Source organism: Ursus americanus, chromosome 9 (genome assembly GCF_024610735.1).
Source record: "Ursus americanus isolate L20-20 chromosome 9, mUrsAme1.1.p, whole genome shotgun sequence".
In the NCBI taxonomy this organism is placed as follows: Eukaryota; Metazoa; Chordata; class Mammalia; order Carnivora; family Ursidae; genus Ursus; species Ursus americanus.
The window spans coordinates 36,976,802-36,996,982 of record NC_142135.1 but is presented as its reverse complement, the minus strand read 5'-3'; the positions used below and the strand labels follow the sequence as shown (position 1 = coordinate 36,996,982).

Genomic DNA, 20,181 nt, shown 5'->3' with positions numbered 1-20,181 from the left:
TGTGCAATGATGAAAGAAATCAAAGTTCTAAATAAGCTGATAGACATTCCATGTTTGTGGATTAAAAGATTCAATACTGTTAAGATCTCATTTCTTCCTAACTTAGTGTATAGATTCAATTAAATCCCAATGAAAATTCCAGCAAGCTAATGTGTAAATGTTGGCAAAGTGATTCTAAAGTTTACATGGAAAGGCAAAGACCTAAAACAGTCAACACCATACTAAGTAAGAAAAATAAAGTTGGAAGACTCACAGTATCCAATTTTAAGACTTTAATAAAACTACTATAACCAAGACAGTATAATTTCAACAAAAAATAGACACATATATCACTGATAAATCAATGGAACAGAATAAAGAGCCCTGAAACAGACCCACAAAAATAGTCAACTGATCTGTGAAAAGACACAAGAGGCAACTCAATACAGAAAGGATAATCTTTTGAATAAAGGGTGCTGGAACAACTGGACAACTACATGCCAAAAAAAGGACCAAGACACAGACCTCATGGCTCTCACAAAAATTTACTCAAAATTAGATCACAGACCCTTAATTTAACATGCAAACCCAGAAAACTTCTGGAAGAAAACAGGAGAAAAATCTATATGATTTGGAGTTTAGCAATGCGTTTACAGATAAAATACTAAAAGCAAGATACATGAAAAAAAAACTGATGGGGATATTAAAACTAAAAATTTCTCCCCTGTGAAAGACATTGTTAAGAGAATAAAAAGAAAAACCATAGGTGGGAGAAAATATTTGCAGAACACATATATTATACAAGACTTGCGTCCAAATATATACAAAGAACTCTTCAAATCAACAATAAGAACAAACAACATAAAATAAAGTTTTAAAACAGGGGAAAGTACTGAACAGACACTTTACCAAAGAAGATATATAATTGGCAAATAAGCATATAAAAATGCCGAACATCTCTATCATTAGGAATTGCAAATTAACACTGAAATAGCCTTAAACACTTATTAGAATGATTAAAATGCAAAAACACTAACTCCTATGAATTGCTGGTGAACACACATAGCACCATAAACTCTCATTCATTGTTGGTGAGAATACAAAATGGACAGTTTGACAATTTAGAAAACTAAACATACCATAAAATTCAGCAATTATGGCCCTAGGTATTTACCCAACTAATCTGAAAACTTACATCCACATAAAAGTCAGGATGCAAATGTATACAGCAGCTTTATTCGTAGTTGCCAAAAACTAGAAGTAATCAAGATGTCCTTCAGTAGGTGAATGGGTAAACGAACTGCGGTACCTTCACACAACGGAATACTATTCGGTGAAAACATGAGCTAACAAAAAGACATGGATGAATCATAAATGCATTTGGTTAAGTAAAAGAAACCAGTCTGAAAAGGCTATATGTCATTATGGAAAAGGCAAAACTACAGATAGTTAACAGATGGGTGATTACGAAGGGTTCAGGGGTAGAGGGAGAGTTGAATAGGTGAAGCATGGGGATTTTTTAGGGTGGTGAAACTATTCTGTATGACACTGCAATGGCAGATATGTACCACCACACATCTGTCAAAACCCACAGAAATCTACACCATAAAGACTGAACACAAATGTACACAAATTTTTAAAAATCACTTAAGAGATCAGGAGATCCCAGAATGGGATGCAGAGTGTGACATACACAGACACAAAAATCTAATTGTGTTAAAAATGTGTAAAAGAACTTCACTGAAGGAGGTAGGCAGAAAACATACTAACTAACCTGAATAACCCTGGAAGTGAGTCAAGTCTGTAAGACTAAAAATAAAAAGAACTGTACATAAGAACTGTGTTCTAGCTGATAGAATTGTTTCCCATGAGACTACTGATTTAATAATTCTGAAACCACGATACATGTACACAGGAATTGAAATATTTAGCAAAGGAGTAGTAGATAATGGGAACTAGATTTCTCACCATTGCAGTGGGAGGTTATAAACAAGCAAGGGGAGGCATGAGGAATGATCCATGCGGTAATGGGTTAGAGTCAGAGATATCAGTATGAATTCATGTTCAGCTTAATACTGATACAGATGGAGATATATAGACAGATACAGATATATACATATATAGATGTATAGTTTATAGGTATGTGTTTGTGTATTACACAGGTTAGTATAAACACATTTGCTTTTGTCAGCTGAGAGGGTCCACCCCACAGTAGCAATAAGCACACCACGTCCAGGTCTTGGGTTTGAATGCCATTCTCTAATTAAAGGAACTAGGCTCCTAGGATCCTAGGATCATGGCAGGAAATACACAAGATATATAAGTATCTTACAGTGTCAGAGAGTGAGAACATACTAAAAACAAAACCCCTAAAAAACCCACAATGATGGGAGTATGTCAAAGAGGCAAAGGTGCCAACTAGAAAAGTTCTCCCAATGGTCAAAGCTAGAACACTTTGACAACAAAATAAAGCAGTATTAAATTCAAATGAAAAGTGTAAATTAAACAATCATGAATCAATACTGACATAAATGATTGAATAAATGGGAAGAATAGACAAATCCCCTGTGCAGAAAAATTCTATATACTTTATATAGATACTCTGCCCTCAAACAGAAGGGGCATAACTCTCCACTCCTTAAGTGTGGGCTGTATAGTGTGATTTCTTTCGAAAGTGTGAAGTATGGAAAGGGGAAAAGAATAATATTATTGTGAGGAAACCTGATAAATACTACCTCAGCCAGATGATCATGGGTAATATCGACAGTAATAAGTCATGTTGACAGAATATATTTGTGATATTGTGACATAACAAGAAATACATATTTAGCAAACTCCAATATGTACATGCTTTTTTTTTTAAAGATTTTTATTTATTTATGTGACAGAGAGACAGACAGCGAGAGAGGGAACACAGCAGGGGAGTGGGAGAGGAAGAAGCAGGCTCCCAGCGGAGGAGCCCGATGTGGGACTCGATCCCAGAACACCGGGATCACGCCCTGAGTTGAAGGCAGACGCTTAATGACTGCGCTACCCAGGCGCCCCTGTACATGCTTTTAAAAAAAAAAATAAAAAGAACGCACAGAAGCCTGTCTTATTTTTAAAATGGCATCCTTTACTGGATAAGATTTTTTAAACTTATATGGCAGAAACAATCCACATACCTTTGCTTTTTACTCTGCTATTCATGCTCCTTGGTGACAAAAAAATACTGTATTTTTAAAGTTTTACTGAATAGAAAGAGCAATTCTATTAGCAGATACTCTTTGAAAAATGGATTTTCTATAGGCAATTTAAGTATTTACAGTAAATATGAGCAAATATAGTTATGTTATTTAATCATCTCACACTACAGACTTGGGAATATCTTCCACTAACATCTAGGAAACAAATTCTTTCTTACTATGTTATACAGTTGACCCATCTCAGCACCAAATTTATATCACATGCTCAGAAATGCCAAAAAAAAAAAAAAAAACCCACCAAAAAAAAAAAACCTTTGTCATGTTTAGCAATGCTTAAACTAACACAAAAACCTTGATATTGGGATTAACCTGCTGCAGAAATCTCTGTTTGCAATTTGTTTAATTTTTAAAATCTGTACAATTACCTCAACACCTATCAAAACATGTCAATTTGTCAGGATGTATTCTCATCAGACTAGCTTTTTCTGTAATAGGTATAAAAATCAAATTCATAAGGCACTATTTCCACTCATGTCTCATACCTTTCTTGAATAAAAAAAATATTTAAGGCGATTTGTTTATAATAGTTACCCAGAACACAGGTGTACAGAACTAAAATTTTTAAAAACAACATATCTTGAAATGGTTATCATAAACTGTTTCCTTTTCAAAAGTCACATTGAGAACTGATGGAAATATCTATTTAATTTTAGGCCACAGATTTTTCTCCATCTGTAGTAAGCTGAACCATGTAGAAGAAAATTAAATTTGGAAAAATTATAAGTTGATATTGGTATAACTCATAAATTCTCAGGAAATTGCACTCACTGAGAATGGAAAAAGCCGGATCCACAATGAGCTCAAGTATTAATACTGAATATCAAATATAAATGCCTCTTACAATGTAGCAACTCAATATTGTGAATTTCATAGCTCTAGGTTTTTAGAATCAGGAAAAGAATTCAATCATATTACCTCAAAATTTAGCTTTATAAAATTTTCCAATGGTCCAGGGCCAACATGGCTCAGTGTCCTACTGGCCCATTCACTGGATAAGGACCAGTTCAGGGTCAGGGCTAAAGATAGCTACTATAAAGACTGTCAAAGAATACAGTCCTCCAGGATAAAAATAAATGCAGAAATAAAACTTGAGAGTATAAATCTCCCTCCATGCTGAAAAAAAAATTCATCTTTGAAATAATCAAAAAGAAGAAAAACGAATGGGGAAAAACCTCAATGAAAACAACTAGGATATCAAAATATCCATCCAAAAACTCCTGGCATACCCTAAAAGGTAACCAGTCTCCAGAACTATAACTAACAGATACTGGCCAAATGAATCTCCCAAATTGGAGCAAATTAAAAAAAAAAAAAAATTCAGCAAGTTTCATGAGCCAAAGGTAACCAAGGTGAGTTACAAATGAAAATAAGAAGAGGTTACAAAGCAACAACCTTGACATCACAGATATAAATGTTAAGACAAATGTAGCATCAGTCACATAATGGTTCATTATTCTATAATTATTCTCAAATGCTGGAGGCTGGAGGGTCCAAGAGTATACCTTTCTGTAGTCCACCATCTAAAGAAAATTAGTTATAACAGACATAGTGGTTCAAAAAAAGAGAAATATCCATTTACTTCTTCTATTCTTATCAACTACTAATTTGCCTTAAATTGTCCTGATTTTGTGTAATGTTACTTTTTAGAAGCTTTCTTTCCCTTCTTAGGTCACTATTACAAACTGTCCAGAATAAACCAGAACTGAACAGACTATAATTTTTTTTGAATTGTGCTAATTTATGAGTACTCAAGGATTTTATAACCATTATAATATATGAAGTTTTACAGATTTATCTATATTAAATATCATCATATTAAAAACTCAATATTTCAAATTATGATTTCAGAACAGCCAAGAAACGACAAATGGTAAGAATTTCCATTAAAATGGAGGATTGAGCACATGGTTTATGCCTATCCCTCTCAAAACTCTTCCGAAATTATAAAGGCGCAAAAAAGGAATAACTCATAAAGACAGAAATCATGAGAGAGGAGAAAACAGCAAACAGGAGATGTGCAAAAATTTGGAAGCTAGAAAGCAGATAAATCTATAAGTAGCAGCTAACTCACCGGACCAAAGAAATCTAAAACTTAAGCTTGCAAGGAGAGAAGTCACAAGAAGCAAGCAAATTCAGGCCTCAGAGCAGTAGATCCTAACATCTTTTATAGTGAGGTTCTCAAGTCAACTGACTCTACTCTTACTTACAGAGTGTCCAGTAGGTAATTTTAGTGCTTATAATACAATCACTAGACCTTTGAATTTTCTTTTGCTTCCTGCCTTGTCTCTTTCCTTTGTTTTGATCTCTCACTTTTTACTTTATGGACTTTCTTCAAAGTGATAATATAATAACAATGAGGAAGAGGAGGACATGTTGGAAATTAAATATTTCACACAGGAAAAAAACGGAAGGTTTAGAAGATAAACTTGATGAGAACTCCAAGACAAAACAGAGAAAAAAACAAAAAATCATTGAATGATAAATCTAAGAAGTCCAATAATCGAATAAAAGGAGTGCCAGAGAGAGAGAGAGAGGATATACAAGAGCAGAGAGAAGTGAAGAGATACAAGTACCATGAAAAAGCAATCATAAAATTACACAGCACTTAACAGTATTTCCAAACTGAAAGGGCCAAAGACACTCCACACAACGAATGAAAAAAGATCTACAAGGCACATTATCAAGAAAGTTTTAAATAACAGAGAAAAGTGAAAGTCTAAAAATCTTCCATACAACATTTAAAAGGTCAGGTATCAGATTGTCATCTGTCTTCTGCTGAGTTAGGAAACAGAACAAAGCCTTCAAAATTTTAAGGGAACATTATTTCTGATCCAAAATTTTATACTCAATCTCTCAAGGGTAAAGGTAGAATAAAGACACGGTCCCATAAGCAAGGTCTGAAAAAAAGAACAAAACAAAACAAAACAAAAAACCCGCTAATGTCTGGAAGCTCCTGGGAGATAGGGCCCATCAGAATGAGTAAGTAAAACAAGAAACACAAGATACAGGGAACAGAGAATCCATTACAGAACAGAACAAAAGGAACTTCCCAGGATGATGTTGAAGGGAGGTCTCATGGTGACTGCTGCTCAAGACTCTAGAAAGCAGTCAGTACAGATCTGGGGTGCCTGGGTGGCTCAGTCGGTTAAACGTCTGCCTTCAGCTCGGGTCATGATTCCAGGGTCCTAGGATCAAGTCCCGCATCAGGCTTCCTGCTGGTGGGAGCCTGCTTCTCCCTCTGCCTGCTGCTCCCCCTGCTTGTGCTCTCTCCCTTTCTCTCAAATAAATGAACAAACTCTTGGGGAAAAAAAAAAAAAAAGGAAAGCAGTCAGTACAGGTTAGAGGAGGAGAGAGGGCCAGAGAAAGAATAGTCGAAAAAAGTATGAAACTAATAAATGGTCTGTGTTTGAACATACACAGAGTCTACTGCTCCTACAGAGAGTGTAGGAATGTAGCATTTGAGAAAAATTAGCGATAGGTCCATAGAAAAATTAACAACAACAACAAACAACAGTAACAAAAACTGAGACAACCATTAGTTCTAGAAATCACAAAAAGAAAGAACATATAACCAAAATATATTATAATGTTTCTCTGCAAACAATATTTATACAGTCATGAGTATATAAACACTGAGTAGTTTTAAAATTGTGATTTAACTGTATGGGGAAAATAAGAAATAACAAGTAATCAATTATTTTAAAGAGCTTTAATTTTGATCAATAATTTTATGTCAAATATAAATGTTCCTTACTAAACCTAATTTACTTTTAGGAAGTAAAGGAATGAGAATAAATTTTCTTTACTGTTTTTCCTCAAATATATTTTTTATAAGCTTAAATCAGGTTTCCAAAAATCTCTACCAATTCTTCCAAACACATTTGGCCACTTAAAATATGTCTTAAAATACTTAAAAAGAAATTGTGAATATAAATATTGGTTCAAATCTGATCAGTGACATCATCTTGGTGGTCCTTTGAGTAGCAAAACTAGCAGCAGCAACAATTACTACCTAAGGTACCAAAAACTAAACAAACCAAGCAACGAAAACAAAAAAACCTGGCCAAAATGTTGTAGCTAATGGCAATATTGCTGGTACAAGTAGTAGTATTAATAAACATGAAAGCAAACTTTATTGAGCATACTATGCATAATACACTGTTCTAAGTGCTTAGATATATTTTCAAAAATTATATTCCCACAGGAACTCTAGTCTATCATTAATTCCCTTTTTACAAATGGTGAAAGTGATTTGGGTAGCAACATGCCCAAAGACACAGTTGTATAGGAACACAATGAGGACTTAACTTCAAGCAGTTTCTCCTGCTCTTAGATCAATTCTACCCACCCCATTTAACCAACTAAATACAATGCAGGCTTCGGGACTGACTGAAGTTGATTCTGCTGTTCTATTCTCTACCTCGTTCAAAAGGTTCTCACCAGGTAGACCGATTTGAAGTTCCATTATTAAACAGGGGCAGGAGAAGGAGGAAGGTTCTGAGAAATGCTCATACGGAGGCTATATCATCATCTGCAGGGGAGTGAATTTTTCAAAGCATCCCTGCATTTCTCCCCATGCCCATGCTGAGAATTACTGCTTCAGTGAGTCATTTAATGGGGATATGTCACCCCAAGACATTAAGGACCACAGCCTGAGAAGCTTAGAGTTCGAACCATAAAGAAATCACCAGAAAGTCCCCATTTCTATTCTAAAAAACAGAACCTCTAAGACATAGTCTCAGGCCAATTAATATGCAAAATCTTCTTCTTTGAGTCATTACTAAACTACTATGAAATCAAACAGCAACTTTCTTTAGATGGAAGTGAATATAAAGGGTCTGATACATGCATATAATATATATGTGCTTATATATACATGCATATAACATCAAGAAGTATCCTACATTTTTACTCAACGTTTCACTTAATGTAACATTCTTCTACATCCGTTCAACTCCTGGTATTTTACTTAACACTGTGATCTGCACGGGAAATGCCTAAACTCCAGTGACAAAGCGACTCTTGTAAACTCTGTATCAATCTTTTAATCTACTTTAAAAATAACTGCTTGTCAATGGTGCATTCGGTGCCTTATCTCATAAATTCAACTTATTAACACCATCCATTTTGCTTTTAAGTAATCATCCAACATACCACATGTGGAATGTTTGCCTTGTTCTTTTACTTAAAAACAATAAGCACTAACTCTTTTACTGTATAAATATTTAAACATTCACTGAAGTGCCTGTATAGTATTTCAATAAACCACACCAGCTAACTAAAAACTAGCCTTTTAAAAATCATTGGCTAATTAGAGTTTAAGAACTACATGGGAAGTTTGAAGAAAGGATATTCTTATTATGCTCTGGCTGAAAATTTAGGACATTGTGTATAATAACCAGGGAAGTAAACATGTACCTATTAAACTGGGTAGTCCAGCTAAGGAGATTTCCAGGCAGAGTGTTTAAGGTGATGCCCAGTTTCTTCCTACTGCTTATAACAAAATGCAAAAGGAGAGGGAAAAGCTTAAGAAAGAATCATTAAAAAAGGAATCAGGACTTGCTGGTTTTGTAAATTCTTAGCCTCTAAGACAGCAAACAACGCCACAATTATGAAAAAGCTTCTAAGCAAACATCAAATCCAAAGCACATTCAGAAAACAGTGTTTAAAAATCAAGCTTCAGAGGTGACTGTAAAGTCCTTCGCTAAGACTTCAGAAAGAGCCAAGATAAGTAATAGGGCTTTTCAGAAGCTTAAAGGCATTGCCCATAGCAGTCTTAGTGGGAGCCCAAGGCAGAGAAGCAATTATTTCGACAAAATGTATGAGTATTGCCTGTTCCCATGATGAACCACAATAAGATTTATAGGACACCCACAAAGGTTTTTTTTTGTCCAAAACACCACTAGCATAGTCTCAGTAGGACAGAGACAGCACAAGATGAAAAGAGGACGTTGGACCCTCAAACTTCTACAGGTAGGAAGCAGGCTGAGAAAATGATTTAGTTCAAAACACAGAACAGCTTACATGAAAAAGGAAGAATGACAGCAGAATCAAGAACTCAGAGGGCATACAGTAAAGAGTCGTAGAGAAACAGGGCAGGAATAGAATTGAAATAATCAAGGAACTCCTACCACTTGCTTGGCTGGATTCCAAAATTGCCATGGACTACTAATTAACATGCCTCCTGTCTTTATTCTTTTTTTATATAATTTTTTATTATGTTATGTTAGTCATCATACAGTACATCCGTAGTTTTTGATGTAATGTTCCATGATTCATTACTTGCATATAACATTCTTTTTTAACAGAACTATGTACAGTGATGATCTATGCCTGACCCACCACTGTATATTAGGTATGTGGGGGGCAGGCAACTAATCTTTAGTTTACAAGTCTTCAAATGGAGATGAACTAAGACTGAAGGATTCTCATCTCTTTCCGAATGTGATTTAGAAGACGAAATCCCGGACTGGGAGCTGATAATGTAAAGGGATAATACTTAAGAGCAAAGAAGAGACAGTTCTTAAGACGTAGTGAGTATACTCACTCTGTTCATGGGCAAGGAATGTAAATAATTTGCAGCTATAGGACAGTTCTTGTTAGTTTTAAAACATGTCCAGAAATTCTTTGAAATTTTCCCTGAAAAGGTAGAGTCTACCTCTCCTCTGCTTAAGTGTGATGCAGACTGTGTGACTTGTTTTTACTTTTAATTGAAGTAAACTTCAAGTAACATTAAATTACTTTTAAGTGTACAGTGACATTCAGTACATTCACAATGTTATACAACCATCACCTCGATCTAGTATCAAAATATTTTCATCACCCTAGAAGAAATCATCAAGCAGTCACTCCCCATCTGGAGTCTCTGGCGAGCACCAATCTGATTTTTGTGCTGACGATTTACCTATTTCAGATAATTCATATTACACAATATGACTTTTGATGTCTGGCTTCTTTCACTTCATGATACAAGGTTATCACATTGTAACATGAAACACTATTTCTTTTTATGGCTGAATAATATTCCATTGTACGTATATACCAAAATTTATCTACTTTGGTCTATTATGAATAGTGCTATGAACATTTACGTGTAAGTATTTAAGTACTGTTTTCAATTCTTCCGGGTATATACTTAGAAGTGGAACATAGAAGTTAGATCATACGGTAATTCTGTTTAACATTTTAAGGAACTACCCCATGACAGCTGTACCATTTTACATTCCCATCAGCAATGTCTAAGGGCTCCAATTTCTCCACATCCTTATTAACACTTGTTATTTCCTGGTATTGTTTGTTTAATCACAGCACACCTAGTACGTGTGAAGTAATATCTCACTGTGGATTTGATTTGCATTTCCTTAATGACTAATGTTGCTGAGCCTCCTTTCATGTGCTTGTTGGCAATTTGTATACCTTTGGAAAAATATCTACTTAAATCCTTTCCTTATTTTTCAATTAGGCCTTTCTGTTGTTGAGTTGCCAGAGTTCTTTACATATTTTGGATACTAGACCCTTATGAGATATATAATCTGTAAATATTTTCTTCCATTTCATAGGATGTCTTTTCATTTCTTGATAATATCCTTTGATGTACAGAGTTTAAATTTTAATAAATTTTTTTCTATTTTTTTCTTTTGTTACTCATGCTTTGATTTTCTAAGAATCCATTGCCAAATCCAAAGTCAGGAAGATTACTTGTTTTCTCCTAAGTGTTTTAACATTATATTTAGTTTTTTGTTCCATACAATTAGACCTTATATTAAAAGGCCTTTGTATATGATAAAGGTAGGAGTCCAAGTTCTCTCTTTTACATGCGACTATCCAGTTGTCCCAGTACCATCTGTTTTTTCAAAAAGACTCCACACCTTTGTTGAAAATCAACTGGCCATAGATGTATGGGTTTTTTCCTGACTCTCAATTCTATTCCATTGGTCTGTATGGCTATCCTTATGACAGTACCACATTTGATTACTACAGCCCTATGTTAAGTTTTGAAATTGGGAGGTGAGTACATCAGCTTTGTTCTTCTTTTTCAGTATCGTTTTAGCTATTTGAGGCCCCCTCGATCCATTTGTATTTGAGGGTTGGTTTTTCCATTTTGCAGTAAAGACCACTGATATTTTGATAGGAATTAGATTAATCTGTGAATCACTTTGGAGAATATTGTTATCTTAACATTATTAAGTCTTCCAATCCATTTATACAGGCTGTCCTTCCATTAATGTAGGTACTCTTTAATTTCTTTCGGCAATGTTTTGTACTTTTCACTGTACAAGTCTTTTACCTTCTTGCTTAAATTTATTCTGATGAAAACATACTGATTTTTTTTATGTTGATCTTATACCCTGCAACTATGCCGAATTGTTTATTAGGTCTAGTAAATTTAGATGTTTTTGACAGACACCATCCAGGAAGCTGCTCTAGCTCATGGGGCCCAAAACAAAGGGAAGCCTCTGTGCTGGTCCCTCAGGGAACCACCAGACAGGACAAAATGCAAAGCCACCATCTTTTGAGAACAAGATTCTTACCGCTCTCCCCTACCACCTCTCTCTGCTGCTGCTCCTATGGCTGCTGGTGAGCTAGACAATGGGGGGGTGGTGGCAGGCATGTAAATCTGTGGAGGCACAGATTCTTGGAGCTCCCTACTCCACCACTTTCTATGACCAGTAACTTCTTTTAACAAATACAATGTGGCAGAAGTGACGGTGTGCAACTCCTGAGACTATGTCATAAAAAGCACTGAGATTTCCTCTTGGATCACTGACTCTAAGAGAAGTCAGTTGTCATGCTGTGAACTCTCAAGTAGCCCTAGAGAGAGTCCACATGGCAAGGAATGGAAGCAGCCCACCAAAAACCGTATGAGTGAGCTATCTTAGAACTCCAGTCCTTGTCAAGCCTTCGAGATGACCACAGCTCTCACCAACACTTAGACTGCAACCTCCTGAGAAACCGTGAAAATGATCCAACTAAGCCACTTCTGAAATAGCTGATCTACAGATATCATGACATAATAAATGTGTACTGCTTTAAGCACTAAGTTTTGGAGCATGTGATATTTAAAGCTGAGACTCAAAAGATGAGAAGAACTAAGTGACTCTAGTACTAAGGAAGAAGTGTTTCAAGCAGAGGGAGGAAAGGTTTTTGGCACATTAAAAATAAAAAATCTGAAAGAAGATCAAGGTGGCTGGAGCTCAGGAGAGGAAAGGAAAATAGTGAAGAAAGATCACGGAAGCAGCAGAAAATCACCAAAGTGACTACAGCAAGGTCTTAAAACTAGTAAAAACTGGCAAGCTCTGGAGTAATCAATGGTTCTTTATCCATCAAAAATGGAAACTGGCCTATAATTAAGTAGGGAAGACAGAACAAAGCAAAACAATCACCTGTCCGCTGACAGCTAGTTGAAGGCAGTTTACCAGCCCAGAACTCATAGGAGGCTTGCATAAGGTGAAAGCAAGGCAGATGGGTACCACCAGAGAAGGGCAAAAACTAGACTTTTTTTGTGAATATAAACTTATCAGAAATTATGTAACTCTGATAAGCCAATGTTGTTTATTTCTAAAGTACTAGTTAACATCTGAAAAGTGAGCATTAGATATTAATCAACGAACATGGGAGCTTACAAGACCTACTTTTATTCTTGGTTCCTCATTAGCTTTGTAAACTTTGGTAAATCACTTCTCTCCTAACCTAATTACACTCATCTGCAAAATGGAATAATAAAATAACATATATACGTGACCAATCTTACTTTTTTTAAACATAACATGAAATAATATATGATAAAAGTGCTTTTAAAACTACAAAAAAATCTAAAAAAAATTAACATTTACAAATGTTAACTGGAGAGAAATCAATAACTGTATCTATCAACATGCAGGAACGTAGAGTGGGAACTATAAAGCCCCTTGAAAGCAAGAACCAAGGCCTTTACCTCATTCCATATCACTTATTTAGCTTTGTAGAATTAATACACAATCCCAAAGCTACAAATAAAACCATCTTTATAAAGATGTTATTTAAAATTCTGAAGGATGGATTCATTAGTAAAAATCTTACATCTAGAAAATAAGTTTAAAACATCTGTCTCACCAGGCAGTCCACAGTCCCTGCTAAATGATTAACTAATATATTATATATCTAAAAAATGATCAAAAATCAGCTCTGCAAAGATGTACACTTGTCCTTGTCCTGGGATACCTTATGACACAGGTTTAATAGTTGGTGAAAAGGGTAAAAGAATTTCAAAAGAAATCCCAGTTGGATAACCAATCTCTGAAATTAAAACTAAGTGTAAATTAGCAAAATAACACTATTTGTATAACTATAAGATTAAAACAAACTTCTATGGGAAAATACAGTACTATCGCTGGCCTTTTCAATCAATAAAAAAAAAAAAATTTGTGTTTTCAGATTTTATAACTCCCTGAATACCAAGAGGTATTCACCTCTGGATCTTAAACCAGAAAAAAATGGATAATTTAAAACAAGGAAAACATCATTAGTGAAGAAAAGCATTAGACATCATAAAATGTGATACATAATTATGCTATTTTGCTATGAAAAATGACTCAGAAGAAAAAAGCAACTTTCTGAGGGTATTTACGAACCGAATTTTCTTCCTCCTCTTCCAATTCTCGCTGCTGCTCTTCATGTCTTTTAGTTTTGATCTCCATAGCTTCTGTGATCAGGTCTCTTAAAATTGATACAGGCTTTGCATTCTTGATAAAAGTATGCTGGAAAAGTAAAATTCAATGGTATAAATTCAAAAGATTTCTCTGAATTATGTCTAAAATATGTTAAAACAATGCATAATGCTAACCAGGATCTTAGGCTTCAGTGGTTGTTCCTTTCAACCAGAATTAAATGTATACATTAAGAAAAGAAAATATTTCAGCTGCTTTAGAAATAAAGATTTCGGTTTTAGGTTTACTTGATTTTAGAAAACCATTAAAGCATGCACAAAAAAATGCAATCCTGTTAATAAAACTACATTACCCTCAAAAATATTATTGTCCGAAGGAGGTATAGATTAGATAGTGAAAAAGATAAAAAAAAAATTTTTTTTCAAAAGAGTGGTGATTTTCAGTTACCAGAGCGGAGGTGGGTGATGGGGATTAAGGAGGGCACTTGTTGTGATGAGCACCAGGTGTGGTGCAGTAGTGCTGACTCACTATATTGTACACCTGAAACTAATATTACACTGTATGTTAACTCACTGGAGTTTAAATAAAAACTTTAAAAAATTAAAAATTAATGAATTAAAAACTCATAAAAAGGAAGAGATTGGTGATTACATTACATATAAAAATAAAATTATTTTGGTAATTCATACAAATTTTAATTAATCTTAATAAACTGACAGTAGTCAAAAGGAGGGCAACTACTTTGTTACTTCTTTTACATTTTTTTTACTTTATTATGTTTTGAATAATATAATCCTCTCCAATGGAGAAATAACAGCAATAAAAGAAAAATACTTTTCAGAACATATTATCTCGTTTCTATACAATGTATAAAACTTTTAACTTCTTTTTTTGTATCATCCTGATCTAGCTAAAATATCTGAGTGTGCTACAATTCTGATAAACAGAAGGGAAACCACCAGAATAGATGGAGGTTTCCAATGACTTTTTTTTTTTTTGAGAGAGAGAACCAGTGTGCATGCGAGTCAGCAGAGGGAGAGGCAGAGGGAGAGAGGATCTTAAGTAGGCTCCACACCTAGCGTGGAGCCCGATGTGGGGCTCAATCTCACCACCCTGAGACCATGACCTGAGCTGAAATCAAGAGTCAGATGCTGAACCGACTGAGCCACCCAGAGCCCCTTCAATGACTTTTTTATTGAGGGGGGCTGGGGGAATGCGAGAGAAAGTAGAGGGACAGGTTACAAGTACAATTTGAGATAGATAACCTTTTGAGGTAGCAATACAGCTTCAAAACGTAATTTTCATAATTATATGTCAATAGACAGTTCTTTTAATAAAGATCAACCGAACATAAAAGTATTTCCTTCAGGAAAGAAAGGGAAGTTGAGACACTCTCAGATGAAGGAAAAATAAGAATTTGTTACTGCAGACCTACCTTTAAAAAATGGCTTACAGGAAGTCCTCTAGACAGAAAGGAAGTAATGAAAGAAAAGACTGTGAAACATTAGGAGAAAGAACAATGGAAAGAGCAAAAATAGTGTAAATACAATAGATTTCCCTTATACTTGAGTTTTCTCAATTATTTAAAGGTTAAAGCAAACACTATCACAGTTTGATACAGATTTCAATGTATGAAGAGAAAGTATTTTGACTATTGTAAATGGGAGAGAAAACAAGGTAGATAAAGTTTCTACTCCTCAGCTGAACTGGTGAAATGAAGAGTAAGTCACATGCCACAGGAGTACACAGAGTAACCCAGGACACCGTCTGTTACAGCCACGCCCAGGGGTCAATTCAAATAATGGCAGATCTCAGCCAACCTCACATGCTCACAGAAGGACATCCTGGGGCAGGAGTTGACTTTAGGTTGGAGGCTGCCCACAAACTCTAGTGCCACGAGGCTGAACTTGAACCCTGTCCTTTAATATCTTTAGGGTTTCAATTTCCTCATCTTTTAAATACTACTATGAGTTAAACTAACAATTTCAAAGGATCCTTTCAGTCTATGATCCTTTCAAATTTAAGCAATTATTTATGTTGTGCCACAGAGAATAAACCATCATAACAATTCCGCATGAATTTCTCTTTTAAAAACTGTTTCTTTTTCAGGGTCTGGGAATTAACATGGTGTTTGTACAGGTAGGCTATAGATGTGTCCACTAATAGTTGGTAATAAGACTGTCCTCTAAGAGTCATAATGCAACTCATAATATATAACACATGTGCAAAACTCCTTTAAGAGACAGAATGGCTTCTAGGCATCTGGCAAAATAAGACTCAAATGAGTCTAATGAGACTCAAGAAAATTATTCTACCTAATACACATGTATTAAGCACTGGATACCAATAGATGATATGCACTTATGGGAACACCGACAACTAACCTAAACAAGGATGAGAGGAAGGCTTCCTGGAGGAGTACCTAATTTGAATTAGAAACAATTAGACAAAGAGTAAGAAGGAGCCTGTTTGTGAAGGGTTTTTTTAAACTAGGTTGGGGTAGGGGAAACAGTGTGAGAAAAGGTACAGAGGATTGAAAAAGCATGGTCTGTATAAGAAACTACAAGTCTATTATTTCAGAATTTATACAAGAAAAGAAAGGAGGTAGCAAGGGGTCAGTTAAGAAGCTAGACCAGGGGAATGCCCAGGTGGGGGGCTCAATCTCACCACCCTGAGACCATGTTAGTCAGTTAAGCACCCGACTCTTGGTTTTAGCTCAGGTCATGATCTCAGGATCATGAGATCGAACCCTGCTTCAGGCTCTGTGCTCAGCATGGTCTGCTGGAGATTCCTCTCCCTTTCCCTCTGCCCTGCTGCTCATGCTCACATGCACACACCCTCTCTCTCTCTCTCTCTCTCTCAAATAAATAAGTAAATCTTAAAAAAAAAAAAAAAGGAAGCTAGACAAGGAAGGGCACATTATAACAGAGGCCTTGAATGGTCAACAATAGCACAATTGAAAAAAATCAAGAAAGCAAATATTGGTTCATAAGCACTATAAAAAATTAGTTGCATAGTTTGCTCTTGTTATAAAGAAAAGATGTTTGAGCCAAACCCAACTAGAGGCTAGAGGGTAAAAGAGCTTGTTAATGTAGCCCGTACAGGTCAACTTCTTGGGCAGAAAACAGAGTGGCGCTACGGGGCAAATGGAATAAGCCTACAACAGTCACGTTCACTGTGTGATCTTCAGTGAGTCATTTAACCTTTCTGGGCTTCGAGACCTTCATCCACAAAATTAAGGAATTATACTAGAGTATTTCTTTCTTTTTTTTTTTTTTTTTAAGATTTATTTATTTGAGAGAGGGAGAGAGAGAGAGTGGGGCGAGGGTCAGAGGGAGAGGGAGAGACTCTCCAGCAGACTCCCCACTGAAACCAGAGCTCAATCTCATGATCCATGAGATCATAACCAGAGATGAAACCAAGAGTTAGATGCTCAATGGACTGGGCCACCCAGGCGCCCCTAGAATATTTCTTAAATGTTTTTTTATCCTAAAAATTCAAAGTGAAAAAATACCCCAGAATTTCTTTTCTTGAGATTAGAAAAGATTATGAAAGACTACAAAGAAATACTGGTTACATTATCTAAAAATCAGTTACCAGATATATTTGGATTTATTTTCACTATCATTTTTTGTGTTATCTGTCCCACTTTTTCTTTTTCTTTTTTTTTTTTTTTTTAATAATGATTTTTTATTATATTATGTTAGTCACCATACAGTACATCCCCGGTTTTCGATGTAAGGCTCGATGATTCATTAGTTGTGTGTAACACCCAGTGCACCATGCAATATGTGCCCTCCTTACTACCCATCACCGGTCTATCCCATTCCCCCACCCCCCTCCCCTCTGTAGCCCTCAGTTTGTTTCTCATAGTCCATAGTCTCTCATGTTTCATTCCCCCTTCTGATTACCCCCCCTTTCTTTATCCCTTTCTTCCCCTACTGATCATTCTAGTTCTTATGTTCCATAGATGAGAGAAATCTTATGATAGTTGTCTTTCTCTGCTTGACTTATTTCACTAAGCATTATCTCCTCCAGTGCCGTCCATGTTGTAGCAAATGTTGAGAACTCATTTTTTCTGATTGCTGAGTAATATTCCATTGTATATATGGACCACAACTTCTTAATCCAGTCATCTGTTGCAGGGCATCTCCGCTCCTTCCACGATTTAGCTATTGTTGTCCCACTTTTTCTGTTTGTCTTTTCCCCTTCACTTTTCTTGCCTTCCTTGGGGTTGAATAATTTAGATACTCAATATGATAACAATACCATTCAGCCCTTGATTTATGTGTTCAAAATTCCTTTGAAATGCTGACAATATTTCAAAATAAATGTTTCAATTAAATAATTTTTGAAAGGCAATATTTGCATATAGCATGGAACTCAAAAGGCTCAGAAAGAGCATTTAGAAAAATGTATGTCTCCATCCCACTCCTGCTTCTCAGCCATAGTTACTTTCTCTGGAGGTCAGTTTCTTGATTATTTTTGCAGAGCTACTCCACTGCAAGCACTGGCACATGCACACACGCATGATTTATATATGAAAGACATTATAATGAAATATATAATTGTATTATATAATTATTATTTGTTATATATTAATATAACATATTGGTGGATATATACAACTGAGTGAATATTATAATGAATATAATAATATATATTACAATGATATATACATATGTGTGCATGTAGGTGTGTGTATTCTGCCAATCACTCCTCTCAGTGGACCTGAGATTACTTCCAACTTGTTGACAGATATTTATGCTGTTTCCAATCTTTTGCCACTATAATGTACTATGAATACTTTTGCACATAAATTATGTCACACATGGTTAAATTTTTCTGTAGAACAAATTTCTAGAAGTGTAACTGCTGGGTCAAAAAAGAATTAATTTCCAAATATTAAGTTTTGTTAACATGAGACACACTTACTATTAGCTTAGAGGTCTAAGCCAATTCTGTTGGGAAAATAAAGACACAAACACTTATTAAAAGTATTAAATTATTTCTAACTGCATTAAATACCAAGGCAGATTTAAAACAAAAACAAAAACCTCTGACACTCTGGCTATAAAACCTACTCATACCAGGAGTACTGAAAGTATTTAGGTAATCTTATAACCAGTATGTATACACAACATGAGATCTTTTCAAGAAGCTCAGGGATCTTGTATTGATATACCTTATGGTAGATCAAAAAGTCAAAGAAGAAATGCTGGGTCAAGGAGTAACACATCAGGGGGAAAAAAAAACCAGGAAAAATAGTAATAGTGGAGAAAATAAACTCATTTCTGAAATGAGAACACTTTGGAAATTTTGTTTTAAACAACTTTGGAGAAAGAGTTGAAAACCACAACAACAAAGAAACAGAAAAAGGGAAAAGAGAAGACTGAATTTGGAAAACAGAAAAGAAAAAATGAGACAAAGAAAACATGTAGGAGAAGAATGGTATGTATGTCTTTGTCAATCCATAGTTCCTCAGAGGTTTATATCTTGAGAAATCAGTTCATAAAACCCACAGCAATTCTGGTCAATGTGAGACAGCTACAAGGTATAAAGAAAATATCTTTCCCTTAGATGCATAAGCACTGACCTGTAAAAGTTGTGTTGCAGTAGCTCTCTGCTCAGGATTCTTCACTAGGCACTTTTTAACAAAATCGGTGAAATCATCAGACCAAAGTTCTGGCTTCCTGAATGTTGGTGGTGGATTTGTGGGAATCATAAAAATAGCCTAGCAAAAATGAAATAGCCAAAAGACACGGTAAGAATCACAACAGCACACCAAATAAACAAATCTCTCTATCTTTTTATCAGACTCTAAATCTGAAAAACAAACTTAAGCTGTTCTAGGATTTCCAGTAAGATTGCAATTCAGGAAGCAAGTCCATCTGCTACTAATGTAATCATTTCCCATTAAATTTCCTCTATTTGAATTGTAGCTCATTGAGCACATCATTCTTTATTTTATCTATTATTTTTAATCAGTCTCCAAAAAAGAATGCAATTCTAACCCTTTTACCAATCTAAGGACATTCTCTAATTAAACAGATGTATTCCCTAATATTGCTATTGCATGCCAGATTTACTTCCCATTTCAGTTTTATATAAGTACTGCTGCTCAAAATGGATAGCAGCAGTGCAATCTGCTTCTGCAATCCATAATATTTAAGTATAAATAAAATTACTACTGTGATTTTAGATAACACTAATAGAGCCAAGACTTTTATTTCCTTTTCTAAATACATGAGTCAGGATTCCAAATAAAAAGTTTTGAAGCTAAGATAACACTTAAATTTATTACTAATGAT

The 20,181-nt window shown here is 35.2% G+C and overlaps 1 protein-coding gene across 2 annotated transcripts in view; it reads right to left on the bottom strand.

The window, feature by feature from the left end:
* The window catches only part of STK3 (serine/threonine kinase 3), a 269,186-nt gene that overhangs the window by 99,767 nt on the left and 149,238 nt on the right, over nucleotides 1-20,181 (bottom strand). For both annotated transcript variants that reach the window (XM_045805877.2, XM_045805878.2), the window contains 2 exons: nucleotides 19,467-19,604; nucleotides 13,835-13,960 (listed from right to left, as the gene is read on the bottom strand). In XM_045805877.2, coding sequence (XP_045661833.2) covers nucleotides 13,835-13,960; nucleotides 19,467-19,604 — 264 coding nt within the window. The remainder of the gene's footprint in view (nucleotides 1-13,834; nucleotides 13,961-19,466; nucleotides 19,605-20,181) is intronic.